Here is a 17,094-nt window from a genome sequence, read left to right as displayed (position 1 = left end):
ATGTTGTTTATTCATGGAGTTACCTAGAGTGCAAAAATGGGCTGAAGAATTGGAAGCTGTTGCTAGGAATTGGCAACAATTTAGAACTGTAGTAGCTTTCACTGTCTTAATTTTTTTATTTTATAAAAAGAGAACAGGAATAATAGTGCAGTGAAAAACTGTGGTTGCTTAATATCTTAAGGTCCCTTAAGTACTCTGTAATTAAGATGAAGAGCGTTTTAAACAAAGAGAAAGTATGCTTTATTGAAACAATGTCGTGACAAATTTTTCTTAATTTGGGATTTCCTAGTATACGCAGGTTTTCATTTCTTCCCTCATTATGAGTAACTAGAGAGGTGATGCTTTTATTGGCAGGCTATTTTTCAAATACTTGAACTATTTTGTCTATTCTATAGTGACTCATAGTTAGTTTGTCAGCAGGTAAGAGCTTTGCTATTCCAGTAGAGGTAACAGTTTGACAAATGATGGTTCTGCAGTGTTACTGTCTCTGTATTCTAATGCTATCATACCACTTATAAGTTGTGTGGCTGTGCTTTTCAGAGCAACCCTCCTCTGCCTCTCCTTGCCTCCCACCCAAAAGACACCAAAGCAATGGCAGTAACATCCCCTACCGAGGAAGTATCTCATGCAGTCACAGGGGAAGTGAACACAACATCAGCTGTCAAATCTTACGACAGCTATGTGATTCTTGTAGGAAAGGAATTTAAAAGAGAACTCAAGTCATGGGACAATATGTTGCTTATTTGTGTCAACAGCAACCTCTCTAATACAGTAGTAAACTGATAGAAAGTTTTTCTAACAGTGCAAATATTTCTGGCCCTGTGCCTGATCTCAGGGACACTAATAACAGTAATAACTGCAAATAGTCATTTCTGTCTGTAGTGCTGCAGCTGTGAGGGCCTGGAGTAGTCCATGGACTTCACCAGAAATGTTCCTTTTCACTGAATGCATCTAAAAGCTGCTGGAGTGAACAGTGCTTCCATCTAGTGAGCTCTGCTCTTTTGTCTTTCTCTCCTTTAAAAAAAAAAAAAAATAAAAAATCTCCTGGAGTCTTGCGATAAAGCTATTTGTTCTTACGCTTATGCCTATTTTTTCCTCCCATGTTAGGCACATTACAAAATAAACCCTTGCTGATGTGAAAAATCATATAAACAGAATCCTTGTGGGGTTTTCTCCAGAGCTGTCCTTTGCAGTAGCCATTCCCTCTATGCTGAGCATGGAGAGACTCTAGGAGAAGCATGCAACTGATTTGAATCCCTTTGGTTCAAGGGGTTGTAAGGTCACAGAGAGAAGTAGTTAAAAACTCTGAAGCCCCATAGAGACTTGGAGCTGGGGAGTGTGTGTCCTCCCCTCTTGTTTTTTTAATGTTTAATCGTCCTACTTGTGTCTTAGTGGTACTGATGGGAACACCAACTTAAGCTGTGTAATACTGAAAATGCTCTTATTCTTCTAATTAGCTCATAAACCTGGTCCCTTAAGTGGTAGCACTATCTGGTAGTTAAAAAGAAAAGTCAAAGAGTAAATAAAGATACCGTTCTCTATTTTTTGTTCATCCTTTCATCAGGCTAGAATATGCAGGACTAATTTCCGGGGCGGGGATGCATGCATATTTTAAGGCTATTCTGTGGCTTTGTTTAATGGCCATTGGGAGCGCAGCCATTTTCTGGTCCCTGATGAAGAATGCTGGTCGGGAGGAGACCTGGTGGGCAATTGCTGAGGTGTAGGGGTGACAGTCTGCAGGTACTTGGGAGGGGGAAACACGGTGGGCATGAGTATTGTAGAGAAATGTCTTTCCTCCTGAAGGGAAGACCTGCACATAAAGTCTTCAGGAAAGCCTGAGACTTCCCAGGCTCATGTTTTGAAGAGAAGTGAGTGACACTGGTTTCTCTGTCAATTGTAAACACACCACAGCTACAGATCACTGCTGTCCAAAGCCAGCAAGAGTGTTTTTGTTCTTGAATCACTTCAGTTTCATCATTTAATCACTTTAGTTACCAAAAATTATAATTGTCAGGTAACACCAAATATTCAGGATTTTCTCTCTGACTGCAGCTAAGGGTATTTGCTGGCCAAAGTTCCCACTGCCGTGGGAGAGGTGGTGTTTGTATCAAGGCTGACAATTTATGAAAAGAGTTCTGGAAGGAACAAAAAAGGTGGGAGTGGTGGGGAGATAGGTCACCTAAACTTTTTGTCTCAAGAGTTAGTTTGGTTTGCCTTTGAGGCTGAGTGGGGTGATAAAGAGTAGACAAGCAAAGAAAGGGGTATTCAGAGAACTGTATACAGGTTTATCTGGGGTTTCTCTGTGGTGTACTAATGAACTCCATCCCTGAATACCATTCATTCTTTGCTTTGCTGTTCCTGTTCCCATCCCCTCCTCTGCCCTCTTCTTTCAGTTTATGCTTTCCCTCCCTTCCTTTACATAATCTTCTTGTAGCCTTTCTGTTTCTTTTTGTCTTCTCCCCTCCCCAGTATGGAAAGGATATCACCCCTGCTACTTTTTTATTTTCTTGTGTCCTTCCCCATAGTCTTTATCTGTTTTGTTTGTTGCAAGTTCTTGAAGGTCATCTGTTTGTCCACCTAACACCTAGCATGTTGAAGCCTTGCTCGTTGGTCTTTAAATGCTCCTGTAATAAATGCAACATACAGTAGGAGTTTTGTCTGTATTCATCAATGAGAGTTTGCTGCTGTAACTTTGCCAGTCAAAGTCATGGTCCAGCACACTTACTGCTTTTCCCTTAAAAATTTTTATTCACCTTTTGAATGTGAACACTGTCTCTCTGAATAGGTGCTATAAAGTTAAAAAAACCCAACAAAACAAAAAACCACCACAACCAAAAAAAACCCCAAGAAGTGAGAAGGAAGATATAGGGGAAGAAAAGTGTGCAGTTGTTTTCTTGAGGCTTGATTTCAATTAAAAAACGAAACTGACACAATATACCTGTTCAAGCAAGCCTTATTTAAAGAACTGAGGCTAGGTAGTATATTTTCCCCTTATACCATACTTGTTCTGGTTTAAACTCTGTTCATTGCCTTGCTCCCTGCTGATTTTATTTGTTATGTAGTGAATGGCATACTCGTGCAACTTTCTGTTTGCTGTTTAGTGACTTGCAGAAGAAGACTGGAGCTGCCACTGCCAACAGTTACAGAGGGCTGGAAAAAGAAACATGCATTCTGAGTTTAATATAACTAGTTTCAGACTTTCGTTCCTCGCTCACTCTGATTTTTGATAATAAAATCATCATCACTGTCTCTATTTTGTAGTTTTGCCAATTTGAGAATTCACCCTCATGGATTAGTGTTGGTGGATCTGCAGAATTACAATGATCATACAAAAGGAAGAGAGGAAGCTGATCAGGTATGAGTGCTTGTCTTGCTAGACTTACCAAACTGCATCAGGAGCCCCTCTTCTTCAGGTCTATCAAAGCATATCTTGGTAAAAGATTTTTAAATATTAAAGTTATTTCAAACCTGAATGCTTACAGATGAGGAATAGTAACACATATTGTAGGTGCATACACATGTGAGTGCATGCGCACACACTCTTTTTTGCATGTCTTGGGCCTTGTGTTCTTTGCTTTAGAAGTTGTAAAGACATAGCAGCCTTGGTTAGGGCTCAGGTCTCTTCAGGTACCCAGGGCAGTGAGTGAGAAGTGATGCTCAACCTGGTGTATTAGCCTGTGACTTCTTTTCCTTCTCTAATCTGAGACATGGGGAGCCTCTATACTCAAACTTCTAACCCAGGAAGAAAAATAATTTCATCTTCCCTGATATGAAGGCTCTAGAAATTGGATATTGCAGGGGAATAGGCCACTGCTTTGGCAGGAATGAAACCTTACAAGGTTCTTGTCTTCTCTCCTTGGCTGTGCCTGGAAGGTCTGGCTGTGTTATCCTGGAGGATGGCTAAATGCAGTGGTAACAGCTGCTACAATATGTATGTTCTTGCTAGTAATGAGGCTTGAGGCAACCAGCTAGTTAGTTATTCATAGGCTTCTAATGTTACATTTCAAAGCCTTTCAGTGCAGGTGCTAGTCTTTATTGCCTTCCAAGTAGCCTAATTTAACAGATATTTTACATTAAGTGATCACCTATAAATTCCACCTCTCTTTTTTTCCAGCTTCTAAACAAAGTAGAAGAAAGAATGAAAGAATTGTTTCATGGTAATATAAAAAGGGTGAAGCGGTAAGTTCGTACATCTACTTCTGTATGTGGCTTGTCTGTATATTTGCTGAAGATAATGAGGAAATTATGTTTTGCTGTACTGCAGTGAATAGCCCGGAGTATGAATTTGTGTGTGGTTTTTTTCCCCAATGTTTTAAAATGGTTTTATTGCAGAATTGAAGATACTGTGAGGTTTGTCCTTTTGTTACGCTGCTTCTTCAATATTGTTACTTTGGGCAAGGATTATTTCTTTAATTTGCTGCTCTGGTTGCATGAAATGGGGGGAGAAAATGCCAGCAGGAAGCAAGAGTGGACTGCTCTGGAAGGGCTGCGGAACCCAGGGTGGTGGTGGGTAGGGTAGCCCAGGGTGTGAACCGTACCCTCCGGACCGCATCCCACAGCTTGCGGACAAGGCGAGCAGGGTGGTGAAGGTGACCAGGGTGAGCCCCAGCCCTGTGACTGCCAGGCTGGGCTGTAGTACTGAGGCAGCTCCGAGACCAAGCTGGGTGTCAAGGATTGGCAAAAGAATTGAGCAGAGCTGCAGGGTAGCTTGGGCAGGGACGAGGGCTGAGGGCTGGAGCTGAAATGAAGTTCAAGCTTATGGAGGAGGCCCTGCCCCAACAAGATTTCCTGCAAGCTCTTTCTCTCACAGCTCTGCCCCTGCTGCATCTTACGATGCTGGCCTTGGGCACATGTGGCAAAAACCCCTGGGGGAACCTGTGTGCTTAGGGCCCTGGCAAGAAGATAGAAATATTTTGTAGCAAACTTTTTTTAACATAACTGATGAGTGAAGGAGGGAGGCTTTGCAAACCTTCTGTCGCTTTGATTTACTTAAATACAAGGTCATATTTTAAACTGTAGGGATGCTAATTGGTTCGTTGCCTGCTGCTGAAACAGCATTCATGCAGGAGTTCCCCAGGCATCTGGAAGGACACAGCTCATATTAGTGTCTTCCTGGTAGCTCTGTGGCAGTGCCTGGCATCTCAAAGCCAGGGAGCACTTGCTGCAGGCATGCACTTGATGGAGGGTGCAGCGAGTGCTTTAAATAACATAGTCAGAAGAGGAAATGGTTTAAGAAAAGTAAAAAGCAGCATAAAATCAACAAGATTCAGTAAGGCCAAGGAGCAAACTACAAAATGGGAAAACAGCTAAGCAGAACTGTAGTAGAAAGTAATCTGAAGGCTATACAAGACCACAAGTAAAATGGTAGTGATTTGAAAAGTGGTGTTATACCTTGAATATTGTTTTTGCTTAACAGCTGTATGTAAAACAGAGCTAGTTATCTTCCTTTACTTTGTCCTGGTAAAGCCTCATGTGGTGCACAGTGTGCAAATGTAGATAATCTTGTGCCTGTGTATATAGGGAGAAGCTCGCTCTTTGAAGATATTTTAATACTGAAATATTATATTGGGAGTCTGTGGAATCTCTGTGATAGGAACTTGTTAAAAATGGGTCAGGGAAAAGTCTGCCTGAAGTGATCTAGATTAATTTGTTTATGTTAGTATAGGAAGATGAGCTTCTTGGAACAGTGGGTCTGTCATGAATCTTGTCACACCCCCCTCAACTTTTCATATTTTTTTCTTTTTTTTAATTTGCTTTGCATCCTTCTGATGTTAGCTTCACACATGCAGCTCCACTAGAATTAATGCTGCTGGAAAAGCTGTTCTTGCCTTTTTGTTGTCTTGATGTATTGAGCAGATGCTCTTGCTCTCACCGGTTGCTGCCATCTTGTGGCTCACTGAGGGTAGAAAATATTTTTGAAGTGTTTATTGAGAATTGCTAGTGAATTTAGAAGCAGCTTCTCTGTGTCTAGTCTACTGCTATGCTCTCCTGGAAAAAGCCCCACCCTTAACTCTTCGAAGTGTGTGGGAAATCTGATGAACTCTGTGCCTGCACACTTTGCTTAAAATGGTATGCAATCATTTTGATCATTCACTGCCATTTCAAATATAGTTTGTCTTTACAGATGAAATACAGATTTGAACCAAGATACTTTTATATGGAATTAAAAAAACACCCAACAACAAAACCAAAACAATCTATGCAGATGCTTGAACCACTTCTTAAAAGTAATGTAAGCTGTCAGCTGATATCAAGGATTGTACTTGTACACTGCAGGGCGACGTGGCTCAGTTTGAAACACTATAATAGTTCACTTTTTGTATTTACATATGTATTTAAAAATGTCTCAGTACAACTTTAGAAGGGTGAGGTACACTAATCTCAAAGAAATAGCATTCTTAGCTGAGCTGAAGGTGGGAGGAGATTTTGTTATGCTTTTTTGTCTGCTTTCTGCTTTTGTATTTTATCCGTTTCTAGTCATGAGCCTATTCTGCAGAGGCTGGTATGTTATGTAAATCCCTGTCTTAAGGTAGAGAGATTCACAAGCACATTGTAGAAGTTATACATAAAGAACCATCATTTATATTTCATCTGTGCCTTAGCAAGTTATGTGTATTTAACATATGGCTGATAAGTTTCTTATGTCTGAATGTTAAATTTTGCAAGTTTTTCTTAGATCCCTCTTGTAAGTATTATTTATTATGGAGGATCCACAGGATGTTTAGAGGGAATTTAAAAAAAAAAAAATATCTCAAATGTTTTGTAATCCATTTTTCTTATTATTTCTTTCTAGATTGCCAGCCATTTTGAGAGGAGGTGTCATTGATAGATACTGGCCCACAGCTGATGGACGCCTGGTGGAGTATGACATAGATGAAGTTGTTTATGATGAAGACTCACCTTTTCAGAACATTAAAATACTGCATTCAAAACAGTTTGGGAATATTCTTATTCTCAGTGGGGATGTTAGTAAGTATGAGTTTGAAAATCTTGTGTGAAATTGTAGGAAGTGTTGTTTTCTATCTTGCTATGGCACAGTTCTAATAGATTACTAAGGGTCATGCTTCTGATGCTGGAAGCTACATATATGCATGTACACATATATCTGTTACTGTATATAAAGTATTTTAATCAGAAAGGCTGACCAGTGTAAAATCTTGAGTACAAAAAAAGATTTCTTCTTTTCCCAAAGTCATCATCTTTGCTGTGGAAAGGAGCGTGGAAAGGAGAACAGAAGTCAGTGTTGTCTAGCAGAGCTTACTCTACTCCTTTCTTTCACGTGAGCTTTTACATGTCTGTTGCAAGCCCAATGTCTTGAGGGCTTCTCTTTGATAGTAAAACAAGCTACTCTGTCTTCAAAATGCAGTAGAGGTCTAGAGACATATGAAGGAAGTAGGAGCTGGTGAGTGTGTGTGGGGATAATCCTGCTGCTCCCTTGATTCTCTAAGGGAGTTGCCTGCCTGGTGAGATACAGCACAGCTGTATCTTAAACCATTTAGCTGCTTTGTTGGTGAACATCTTTTGACTTTTGTCTTCTTCAAAATGCACAGTTGAACTCTAAGTTCATCAGAAGAGTGACCCAACCTTTATGGAAGGCTCTTCATATGTGGTACTCTGTGCCTGCTGATCTTTGTATTTTTCAAAGTGAACTTGAGAGAAGATGGGCTACTGTTCTTTGAAGCGGGATGAGAATGCTGTTTGCTAGAAAATCTAGGCATCAGGGAGTATGCTTTGTAAAAATCTCTCAGTACTTATGTTGAAAAGTACTGGCTGAGGTAAACAAGGGATGTTGCTGTCTAGGGATAGAATACCTAATTTCAGTCTAATGGCAGAGTAATTAAGAAATTTGACTATAGCTTTTTGAAATCACTAGAAATATCTCTAACCATTCAATTAGCTTTCTGCAACTGTCAGGGGAACTTCTGTGCAGATGGCAGCTGAAAAGCTTTGCTATTTAATTCATTAGCAAGGCCTTCTCTAATTCAGTTAGAATTGTATTTGAAATCACTAAATTAGGGTTTTCCATACTTCTAAGCAGAAATCTTCATCAGTTTCATATGGAGGTGAGGTTTTGTTTGAACATTGTCACAATGTGCTTCATAGAAAGGGAAGTATGCCATTACTTATTTACCTTCCATGAGACTTTAAAATACTGTTTTGTGTCACTTTGTTATTGTGCACTTATAAGTGAAGTGCTGATTGCCAGGCAGAACGATAGGATATGCCATGATGTGCTGCTGCACAAAGCTTTGCCCTTGTAGCTCAGATCTGTTATTACAGCTTAGGAATGTTCTTTCCTGCTTTGAAGCTAATGGTGACCAATTCAGCAGAAGGCATGCTTCAGGGTCCTTCAGCAGTTGGGTGTTAATAGTCATAGTTCTGTGCAGGGATCCACTGGGGTACATCTAGATTGCTCTTTTTAGTTGGGGTCCAGAGTGTGTTAGCAAAAATCTCCTGACTTGTCTCTTGCAGCACTAGTCTGAGGTAAAAACCCACTGAAGTATTGAGAGTACACATCAAGTCCTGAGTACTGACAGTTTTGCTCTACAGCTTTGCTTCTCTTGGCATGCAGTGCTTCCTAATGCTGAGGTAGCAATTGCTGGGTTTGCATTGAGAACTAGACAAATCCTGTGTGGGGTTCTGAGGAGGATCTCATTAGCTTTGGTAAATCATTAGCCTCCTGTTACCTGGACTGTCTCTGAGAGCTAGGTTGTTTCTGTAGATGCTCTTGCTTTGGTCTGTATTATATCACCTTTGGATTAATGCCAAATTAATACCAATTAATGAGAAGAATTAAAGATGTAATGTTTCTGTCCAACTCTTTCTCTTCCTTACATTCAGATCTGGCAGAGAGTGACCTGGCATATACTCAAGCCATAATGGGCAGTGGAAAGGAAGACTACACTGGGAAAGAAGTGCTAATCCTGGGAGGTGGTGATGGAGGTATACTATATGAGATAGTCAAACTGAAGCCAAAGATGGTTACTATGGTAGAGATATCCTTTGACAAATGACTGATCATTCATTTCAACATTTCTCAGCCTGTGTTTTCTGCTGATGTCTTAGCATTGAGCATGATTAACTATCAGGTTCTGACTTGCACAAGGAGATAGGGTCTGAAATGAAATTTCTTTTAGTCCTCTTAGAGACCCAGTGACTACATATTTGTGCATCACTATGTAGCACATACTTTTGAGTTCCCAATCCATACTATAACTCTTGAGTAGCAATTTACATAGAACTGGAAAGGAACACTTCTGTCTTCAAACTGATATCTTCTCTGATAACAGGAGACAGGTCTGTCAAGTCTGCAGTTTGGGCTGAGTTCTGCTGTCTTGGGTTCTTTTGTTTTATTAAAGCAAGCTAAAAAAAATATTCCTAGAAGCAAAAAAGTTTAATCAATAGGAATGTCAGGGCTTAGTGAATTGCATTGGTGGCAGAATGACCAACTCTTGGCCTGTTTTAAAAATACTGATACAAATCAAGTTTTCAACATTCTGTAGTTCAGATAGTTTGTAATGTAAACCACTGTTAGCCATATGAAATATTGATCATCCTAGGTTTTGGGATCCCCTTGTTAGAAACTAAAAACAGTTGTTTTAAAAATGTAGGTTGAAGTCTTAACCTAGTTTAGCTTTATGGGGTTTTTAAATACACCTTCCTATTGTTCACATTTCAAGCTTTCATAGTAACGGTAACCTAAGGTACCAGAAATACTGGTTTAAACCAAAAATAAACACTTCCTAAACCTCTAACTAAATCTGAAGGCAAATGGCTATTGCAATATGTATACAGAGATACATGTTTTACTATTCTTTTGTGAATGTCACCTTTTTGAGAATTTCTTTCTGAAGAAATAGAAACTGTTACCTGTATTATTTCTGGAACGTAGAATGCCTTAACCAGCTTCAAACATTGACCAAATGGTGATTGACGGGTGTAAAAAATACATGCGTAAAACATGCGGAGATGTCTTAGACAATCTGAAAGGAGAGTGCTATCAGGTAACTTTCTGTTTTTCTTTGATTAGAAGTAATATTTCAAATACAATTATACCTAGCCTGGTAGACTGTAATAGCGAATGTTTGGGGAAAAGTCTTCTGATTTTTCTTAAATTTGGGAAGGATTTTTACTTTTTTTATGACACTTCTAAATTTTAATAGCTGGCAGTAGGATTTGTGTTGGAAGTATATATTAGTGTCAAAATATTTTAACTCTCCCTCTTCCAGCTCTTCTAAAAATAATTATATATAGCTTTTAAGGAATGTGAAATAGGAGAATGTTTATTGCTGTAGCCTACAAATAAAGAGGAAATAGCAGTAAGGATGCAGTGTTAAACATAATTCCTTAAATTGATGAAAAGATAGAAGAAATGTGTATTTCAGTTGTCCTGTACTGTTGAGAGTATCTGAATTTGTAATACACATTTTAAAATTCTTTTTAATTTGCAGGCAAAAACTCGTACACTGCTAGGATCTTTTTAAAAAAATAAATTAAAATAAATTCATGCATCCCTGTAGTTAAGGTCTTTGTGCTGCATCTGACAGAGCTTGTAGACTAGCCCAGGTGTAATCTGACATCTTCACTGGAAACCTTTTCTTTGTTTTCATTACTGCTCCTTAAGGCTCTCACAGATACTATTTTACAGGTGTGAGCTAAAAAAAGCATGCAAAAAAATAACAAGTAACATGCTATGTTGCATGAATCAGTGACCCTTCATACTTTATTCATACGTTACTTTACTCGTATGTTGGTGGACTGCTAACTGTTGTTACCACTTGGTAGGTAGAACAGTGGTTACGTGGCAATCAGTGACAGCAAGGAAATTCAGTCCTGTAGTGCCTTCATTGTTGTAATTCCCACAACTGTTCCTCCTTCTTACACGATGTAAAAAGTTTAAAAAGGAGCCTAAAATTAAGTGTATATTTAATTTTGTACTTTTTACCTTCTCTTAATTGCTGTGAATCTGCTTTTGTTCCTTTTACGTGGTCAGTTTTAGCGTATTTAGAGTATTGTTTCATTCTTACAGGTTCTGATTGAAGACTGTATTCCTGTACTGAAGAGGTATGCCAAAGAAGGAAGGATGTTTGATTACGTAATTAATGATCTGACGGCTGTTCCAATCTCCACATCTCCAGAAGAAGGTTAATCTTAAAATTTATTTTCCTAGACTTCTGAGGATTTTCCAAACTTCTGCCCCTCTGCTGCATGGTAGTTGGCAGTTTGCAACACAAATACTTTGATTCTTGCCTTTTTAATAGCAAATCTGAGGGGCAAAGAATGATAGTAACACATTTGTTCTTCTAGAATTTTTCTTATATGTTAGAAAAAATTAGCCAGTGCCTAGGGCTCTTTTTAAACTGTGCTCTTATTCCAGAATAATATCAACTCACATAATTTATGAGAAAGTATTTAGGGAGTTCACATGCCAGTAAATTTTTCCCACTCTATAATTTCTTGGAAAAGTCTGGAAAATTACTGTGAAGAAAAACAGATACTTCCACCATCATTGCCATTGTGTATGGGTTGTGTGGTTTTTAGCTTGTTGGGTTTGTTGTGTTTTTTTAAAGGTGTAGGATAGCTACTTCTTAAACAGTAGATAGGTTGCAAGTCTTGAATATGTAACAGTGAACAAGCCAGTAATGTATTGTTCTGTTTTTAAATCATACTCTACATGCAGATTCCACATGGGAATTTCTGCGATTGATTCTTGACCTCTCAATGAAAGTCCTGAAACAAGATGGAAAATACTTCACACAGGTATGATATCTGGATGTAAAAAAGTATTGCTGTATATGTATTGCAATCTGCATTTTTCAGGTAAAAACGGGGAGTAAACTAAACCAACCAACTAAAAATCTACTAACAAGCTGGTTTTCTCCTTTTAATGACTCACTTAGGGATTTTTGCATGGAATTTGGGCTTTGCTAACTGACTTGTGTTTTTTCATTATTTCAGCTGAATTTGTAGCGATTGTGTCTTTGAAATTAAAAGCATAATTTCAAGAATCAGCTAGGTGTACTACAGAATATTTTAGCTGTAAGCAATTCTTGGAAAAGCAGAACAGATGTACTTTATAAGCACATACATGGTTTTTTAATCTAGTGTCTCCAGTTGTAGAGTGTAAGACATAAAAATTTATCATCCATAAAGGTGTAAGAATTTTACATGGGTGCAATGGGATGAGAAAATCAGTTGGGAGTAAATACTCTCTTTTGCTTGCTATCCACTCCTAGTGCAAGTCACTGGTTTGGCTTTTTCAAAATGGGTTTTGAACATTTGAATGTTTGTTACAATGCTTGGTATTTTGTGAAGTGTTTTATACAGTCATAAATAAGATTTTGTCCTTGTGTATGAAGTTCTTACTGCAACTCTATTTAAAAAGAAATAATTTAAGATTTGTATACATGCTACAGTATAGCCACCTCATGGATAATATAATTGTGTTATAGGTTTCATCCTGAATTTGGAATGCCATAAAGCTGCATGCAACTGTACAAAAACATGACAGGACCCAGCAGATGGTTTAGTGAAGTATAAGTCTCTGAAGTTGTATTTCTTTTGTCATGCCCATACTTTAACTAGTCTTCTGATGTGTGGAGCATTTAAGTACAGCATTTTGGAATAACCTTGTTAAGCTCTGAAATAACCTAGCTAAAATTATGCATTTGAACTCTGTTCCTATCGGCACGGAGTTTCGGAGGTGTGTAAAGGAACTGGTTTACTGTAAAATTGGACAGGTTTATAAAGAAATGCAAAACTCGCAGAATGAGGTTGTTGGCAACTTTAATGTGCTGCTTCATTTTAAAATGCTGTGGTTGTCTGGGCAAGATAAATTATCTTGTGGTTGAAATATAAGATATGACTAATATGGCTGCATCACACTAAATCTCAATGGCTTTTCTATTTTGTTAATAGTGGAAATACTTATGACTGATATTGAAAGGACACTACATCTTTTGGACAGGGCAAGCATTTGTGTTGCAGTTGTCATTCTTGTCAGCTAGTCTCACTGTGTATGTTACTTTATTGGAATGTATGTAAATATGTCTGTGGACAAGTATGTGTCAGACTTTGCAGAAAGTCTCTGGGAAGAAGCTTGTGCTGAAAGCTGGAGTGATGGCTGTGCTGCGGCCAGGGTACAGGGAGGTGGTTTTATGTCAGCTGAAACCGATAGAGGTTGAGCCTGGTACAGCCCTGCTGCCTGCTCTGTCCTCATGGGAGGAGGAGAGAACTTGGTTCTCCAGCATCTCTGCTTGCACAGGAAGGAAGGACAGCAGCACTGAACTGGCCCTGGTGGGTTTAAGCCGTTGTGAAACTGTGCAATATCAGTTCACAAGCAACAAGGTGGGACATGGCAGGATGGGGCAGAAACAAATTTAAAATTGAAGTGGCTTGAATTTGGACTTGTGGCTAACTGGTAGCCAGTGAAAGGGCTGGAGTAGAGGAGCAATGTACTCTGGCAACTTCGCCTTCCTGAGCATGTTGGAAAAAAGGAAATTTTAATTTTGGGGCAAACAGCTATCAGAGCTTTTGATATATTTACTGATACACTACCTGACCCATTTGATGGTCCTTGTTGCCTCTTCTCAGTTGGGCCTGATTTAAAGCAAATAAACAAAAAAAAAACCCTCAGAAAACTCAGCAGTCTGATCACAGGAAGAACAGACTTTTAGGGGTTCTTTAAATAAAATCAGCTGCCTGTAACTTTCTTTAAATTAGGTTTTGAATCAAACTAATTGAAGCTGGATATCCAAAGGATTCAGTTAGACTACGGACAGAAGTTCAAATGTGACCACTGCAGACTGTGGTAGCTGAGCTTAGTCACATGCTGGGAACTCATAAATGGTCTTGAATGCTCTGATGTGCTGGCTGTTAAATGCCAGGTTTTTTTAGATCTGTGTATTAATGTTGGAAATTTAAGTTACTTTTGTTCCAACTGTCTACTTCCAGGATGCTTACCTTAGGTAGCAGGCTGTGCTTTACCTGCTGAAGGAATCACATGCCTTTTAAGGCAGCTTTGTTTTTGAAGTCCAGGATTTTGTGTGCCCTTCACTCCCCCCTGGCTTTCTTGAAGTTCTTTGGTTCTCAAAAAATAAAGTATGTTAAATATCAAGAAAAGTGACTGAGGGATTGTCCACCTATTTGTTAGGGCCTGACCTTTGCTATGATGAGGAAATGTCTCATAGGAAAGATGGTGCAAAAAGGTCATCGTCCTGTTGGCTACTGGCCAGTAGCTATAGTTGCTTCTTCTGCCTTGGCATTATGTTGTACTAATGTTTGAAACTTCTGTCCTCTGTTGTTTGTGGCCTGTCCCCTGCTAGTTCTGCTTGGAGGGGTTACCTTGTGCATCGTGTTAGAATGTCATTTATTTCAATGCTCAAGAAATCCTTTACGCAAAAGTGGAGTTCTGTTCACAGAATGCCAGTCTTTCACATACTGTATTGCTGCCTGACTCTTTAAATGCAACTGCTGGGAAAAATAAATGGAAATGCTCATCACCTCTTCATTGAGCTCTGCACAAGTTTCGGAAAATGTTCTTTTCAGCACATGAATTGTCAGCAGGCAGGGTCTAGAGCTGTCTAACTCTAGATAGATGTAATTTATCTGAGACTGTCAAGAGAATTTTTTTTTGCATGCTACCCTAACACACCTGGCTGTTCCCTCAGGATGCAGCGGTGATCCTCGAAGTAGTCTCCAAATGCTAATGCAGAATATCCTTTCACCACTTGGTGGAGACTGGTAACTAATATTGTCTAGCAGTTTATTAACATTTCTAGAGAGATTCTGCCTGTAAAAGGTTTTTCAGACTACTTATTCATATTCCCAGGGAATGCAAGAAATGATGTGGCCAGTTTTAGGATGGAGGGACTTTTTGCTTATTTCAACTCTGGAAAGATAGAAAGGGCAGTTTATGGATCTCATTCTCTGCTGCTGTAAGTCTGTGCTTGAGTGTATTAGGGGGGGAATGCCTCCATATTTGCTCTATGCCTCTACAAATAGTAATCGCAATCAGAATAAAAGCTTACTTGCATGAGTAGTAGCCTTGCTTTTCATGTCCTTGCTTTTTCAGCTGCATCACCCATATGGAGAATCTTGCAGGCTACGTAGGACCTGGACAGAGAGGTGAGCTTTAGGGCCCTTAGCCTACCGAACTTGCAGCCCTGCCTGTAAGCTTAAGACTTGAGGCTTGTTTGCGAAAACTTACTGTTGAATGTATCCCACTATTCTGATGCTTAAGGGTCATATGGCTTGCTATATTTCTGTTCTTCCTTCTCCTGAAGCTGGTGCTTTGAAGAGTTTAGTGATGCAATATGGGTCCAGGTCTGTGAGGTGCTCAGTGTTGCCTTCTCCAGGGGCAGCCAGTTACAGGGGCAGGTTCCCAGCCACCGCAGGGGAGAGAAGTGGGAGTCAGTGAGGACGTGAGAACTTGGCAAACCCAAGGTCTGGTTTCATCTCTAAGGGACCTTCCCAGTGACTTGTTTCTGAACATGTTAAGTATTTTTATGCTATTGGACCTTCTAAAAGCCAGTATGATTTTTTAGATTGCCCAAATGACTTTTTTCAACTTTATTGGAGTACGTGTACTTGTAGATACTACTGTGATATGTTTGTGGTTGTTTGTCTGAACCATCACCATCCTGTGCCTTCCAAGTAGCATGTGAGGATTGTCCCAATAGCTGTGAAACTGTGCTCTGTAAGATGCAGAGACTGATTGTAAGGTTGTCTCTGTGTCAGTGGATTATATGTAGCTACGAAAATGCCTTTTTTTTCTGTGCGAAGTTTTTGCTCTGCTGATCTAATCCTTTGAGGTTGAGCAGGCTGTCATTTTCAGCCTGTTTATGAAGTGGAACCTTTAAAAATACCTCTGAACAGGAATTTACTCCTTCCTAGTCTGGGTCATCCAACCCAGGCAGGATAGAAACAGTCTCGGACCCCTCACAGGTTTGGGTTCCAGTAAACAGCAGTAACCACTGGTGCAAGGGATCAGACGTCTCCCACACACACTTGTGGTCCTGCCCTCTAAAAGTCCAGACCACCGTGATGTTGCTCCATAGTTACCCTCCTTTTTTTGGCTGCTGTGTGGGTTTTCTAATTAGCACTTCCAGAGACAGAGCAGGGTTCTCCTCGACTGTGAACGTGAAGGGAGTCTGGAAGAACGGATGCATGTCCCAGTGCGAGCCTGTGTGATTTCTTGGCAGTCTGTGAGTCTTTAAGGGCAGACATTTCATTTCCTTGTGTTACTGAATTGAGTTTTAAGTTAATTGATTGTTTGGCCAGTGGAGATACCTTCAGTCAGGTTTGCCTCCATTATCTCCTCAAAAGCCATCCCTGTCACCCACAACTCAAACCTAGCTCTGATGCCAGGTGTTTCATGCTCTATGTATCTCGTTGTTTCTTAGTCACTCTGAAGTGAGGGAGGACAAAAAAAAACCCCCAACCTTGGCTATGTTCAACTCAGCACTTGTTATTACAAAACAAAAATAGAAAACCATGTTAAATTTAAAATTAACTTCTCTAGTACACTGTGTCAGACAAGGATGTCTAGTAGCAATGACATGTAGTGTAAGACATGTAAGAATGACGTGTAAGAAGTGGGCAAGTATGGAAAGAGACCCTTCCATCTGCTTTCAAGTCACTAGTTCACTTTCTAAGGTTGGAGGAAGCATATGGCCTAACTTCAGCCTATAACCAGTTGATGGACACATCCCCTTTATAGGTAGGTAAAGTTAACTGGAACTTACAGGGTTAACTTAAATTCTTTTTTACTACTTAATTTAAGGAATGGGTTTTTTTATCTGCCTGGCACTGTATTTGTTATTTAAATTTGTTGTGCATTGTGCTCTAGAAACCTGAAAACTAAAACCCATGGTACTACAGAGTGTATACCTTACAAAAGCCCAGAAGAATTGGTGTTGGGAGATGGGCATGAGCTGTCAAAGTGTGCACAAGCACTGAGCAGACTCAGAATGCAAAGGCTGTGAAACATTTCAGGAGTTGTCAGTCTTAAACAAGGTCTTATAAATATAGATCTGTTAATTTCAAAGTTTAAAACGACCTCAAATACTTTTGTGTCAGAGAGATGCTTGTTAA

General features: G+C 39.5%; 1 protein-coding gene across 2 annotated transcripts in view; it reads left to right on the top strand.

The window, feature by feature from the left end:
• Positions 1-17,094, top strand: part of SMS (spermine synthase) — a 51,644-nt gene that overhangs the window by 24,012 nt on the left and 10,538 nt on the right. For both annotated transcript variants that reach the window (XM_049834945.1, XM_049834946.1), the window contains exons 3-9: positions 3,262-3,355; positions 4,115-4,179; positions 6,794-6,969; positions 8,842-8,998; positions 9,917-10,004; positions 11,030-11,144; positions 11,681-11,760. In XM_049834945.1, the coding sequence (XP_049690902.1) occupies positions 3,262-3,355; positions 4,115-4,179; positions 6,794-6,969; positions 8,842-8,998; positions 9,917-10,004; positions 11,030-11,144; positions 11,681-11,760 (775 nt within the window). The remainder of the gene's footprint in view (positions 1-3,261; positions 3,356-4,114; positions 4,180-6,793; positions 6,970-8,841; positions 8,999-9,916; positions 10,005-11,029; positions 11,145-11,680; positions 11,761-17,094) is intronic.

Source organism: Accipiter gentilis, chromosome 32 (assembly GCF_929443795.1).
Source record: "Accipiter gentilis chromosome 32, bAccGen1.1, whole genome shotgun sequence".
Taxonomy (NCBI): Eukaryota; Metazoa; Chordata; class Aves; order Accipitriformes; family Accipitridae; genus Astur; species Astur gentilis.
This window is presented reverse-complemented; position numbering and strand designations above follow the sequence as displayed.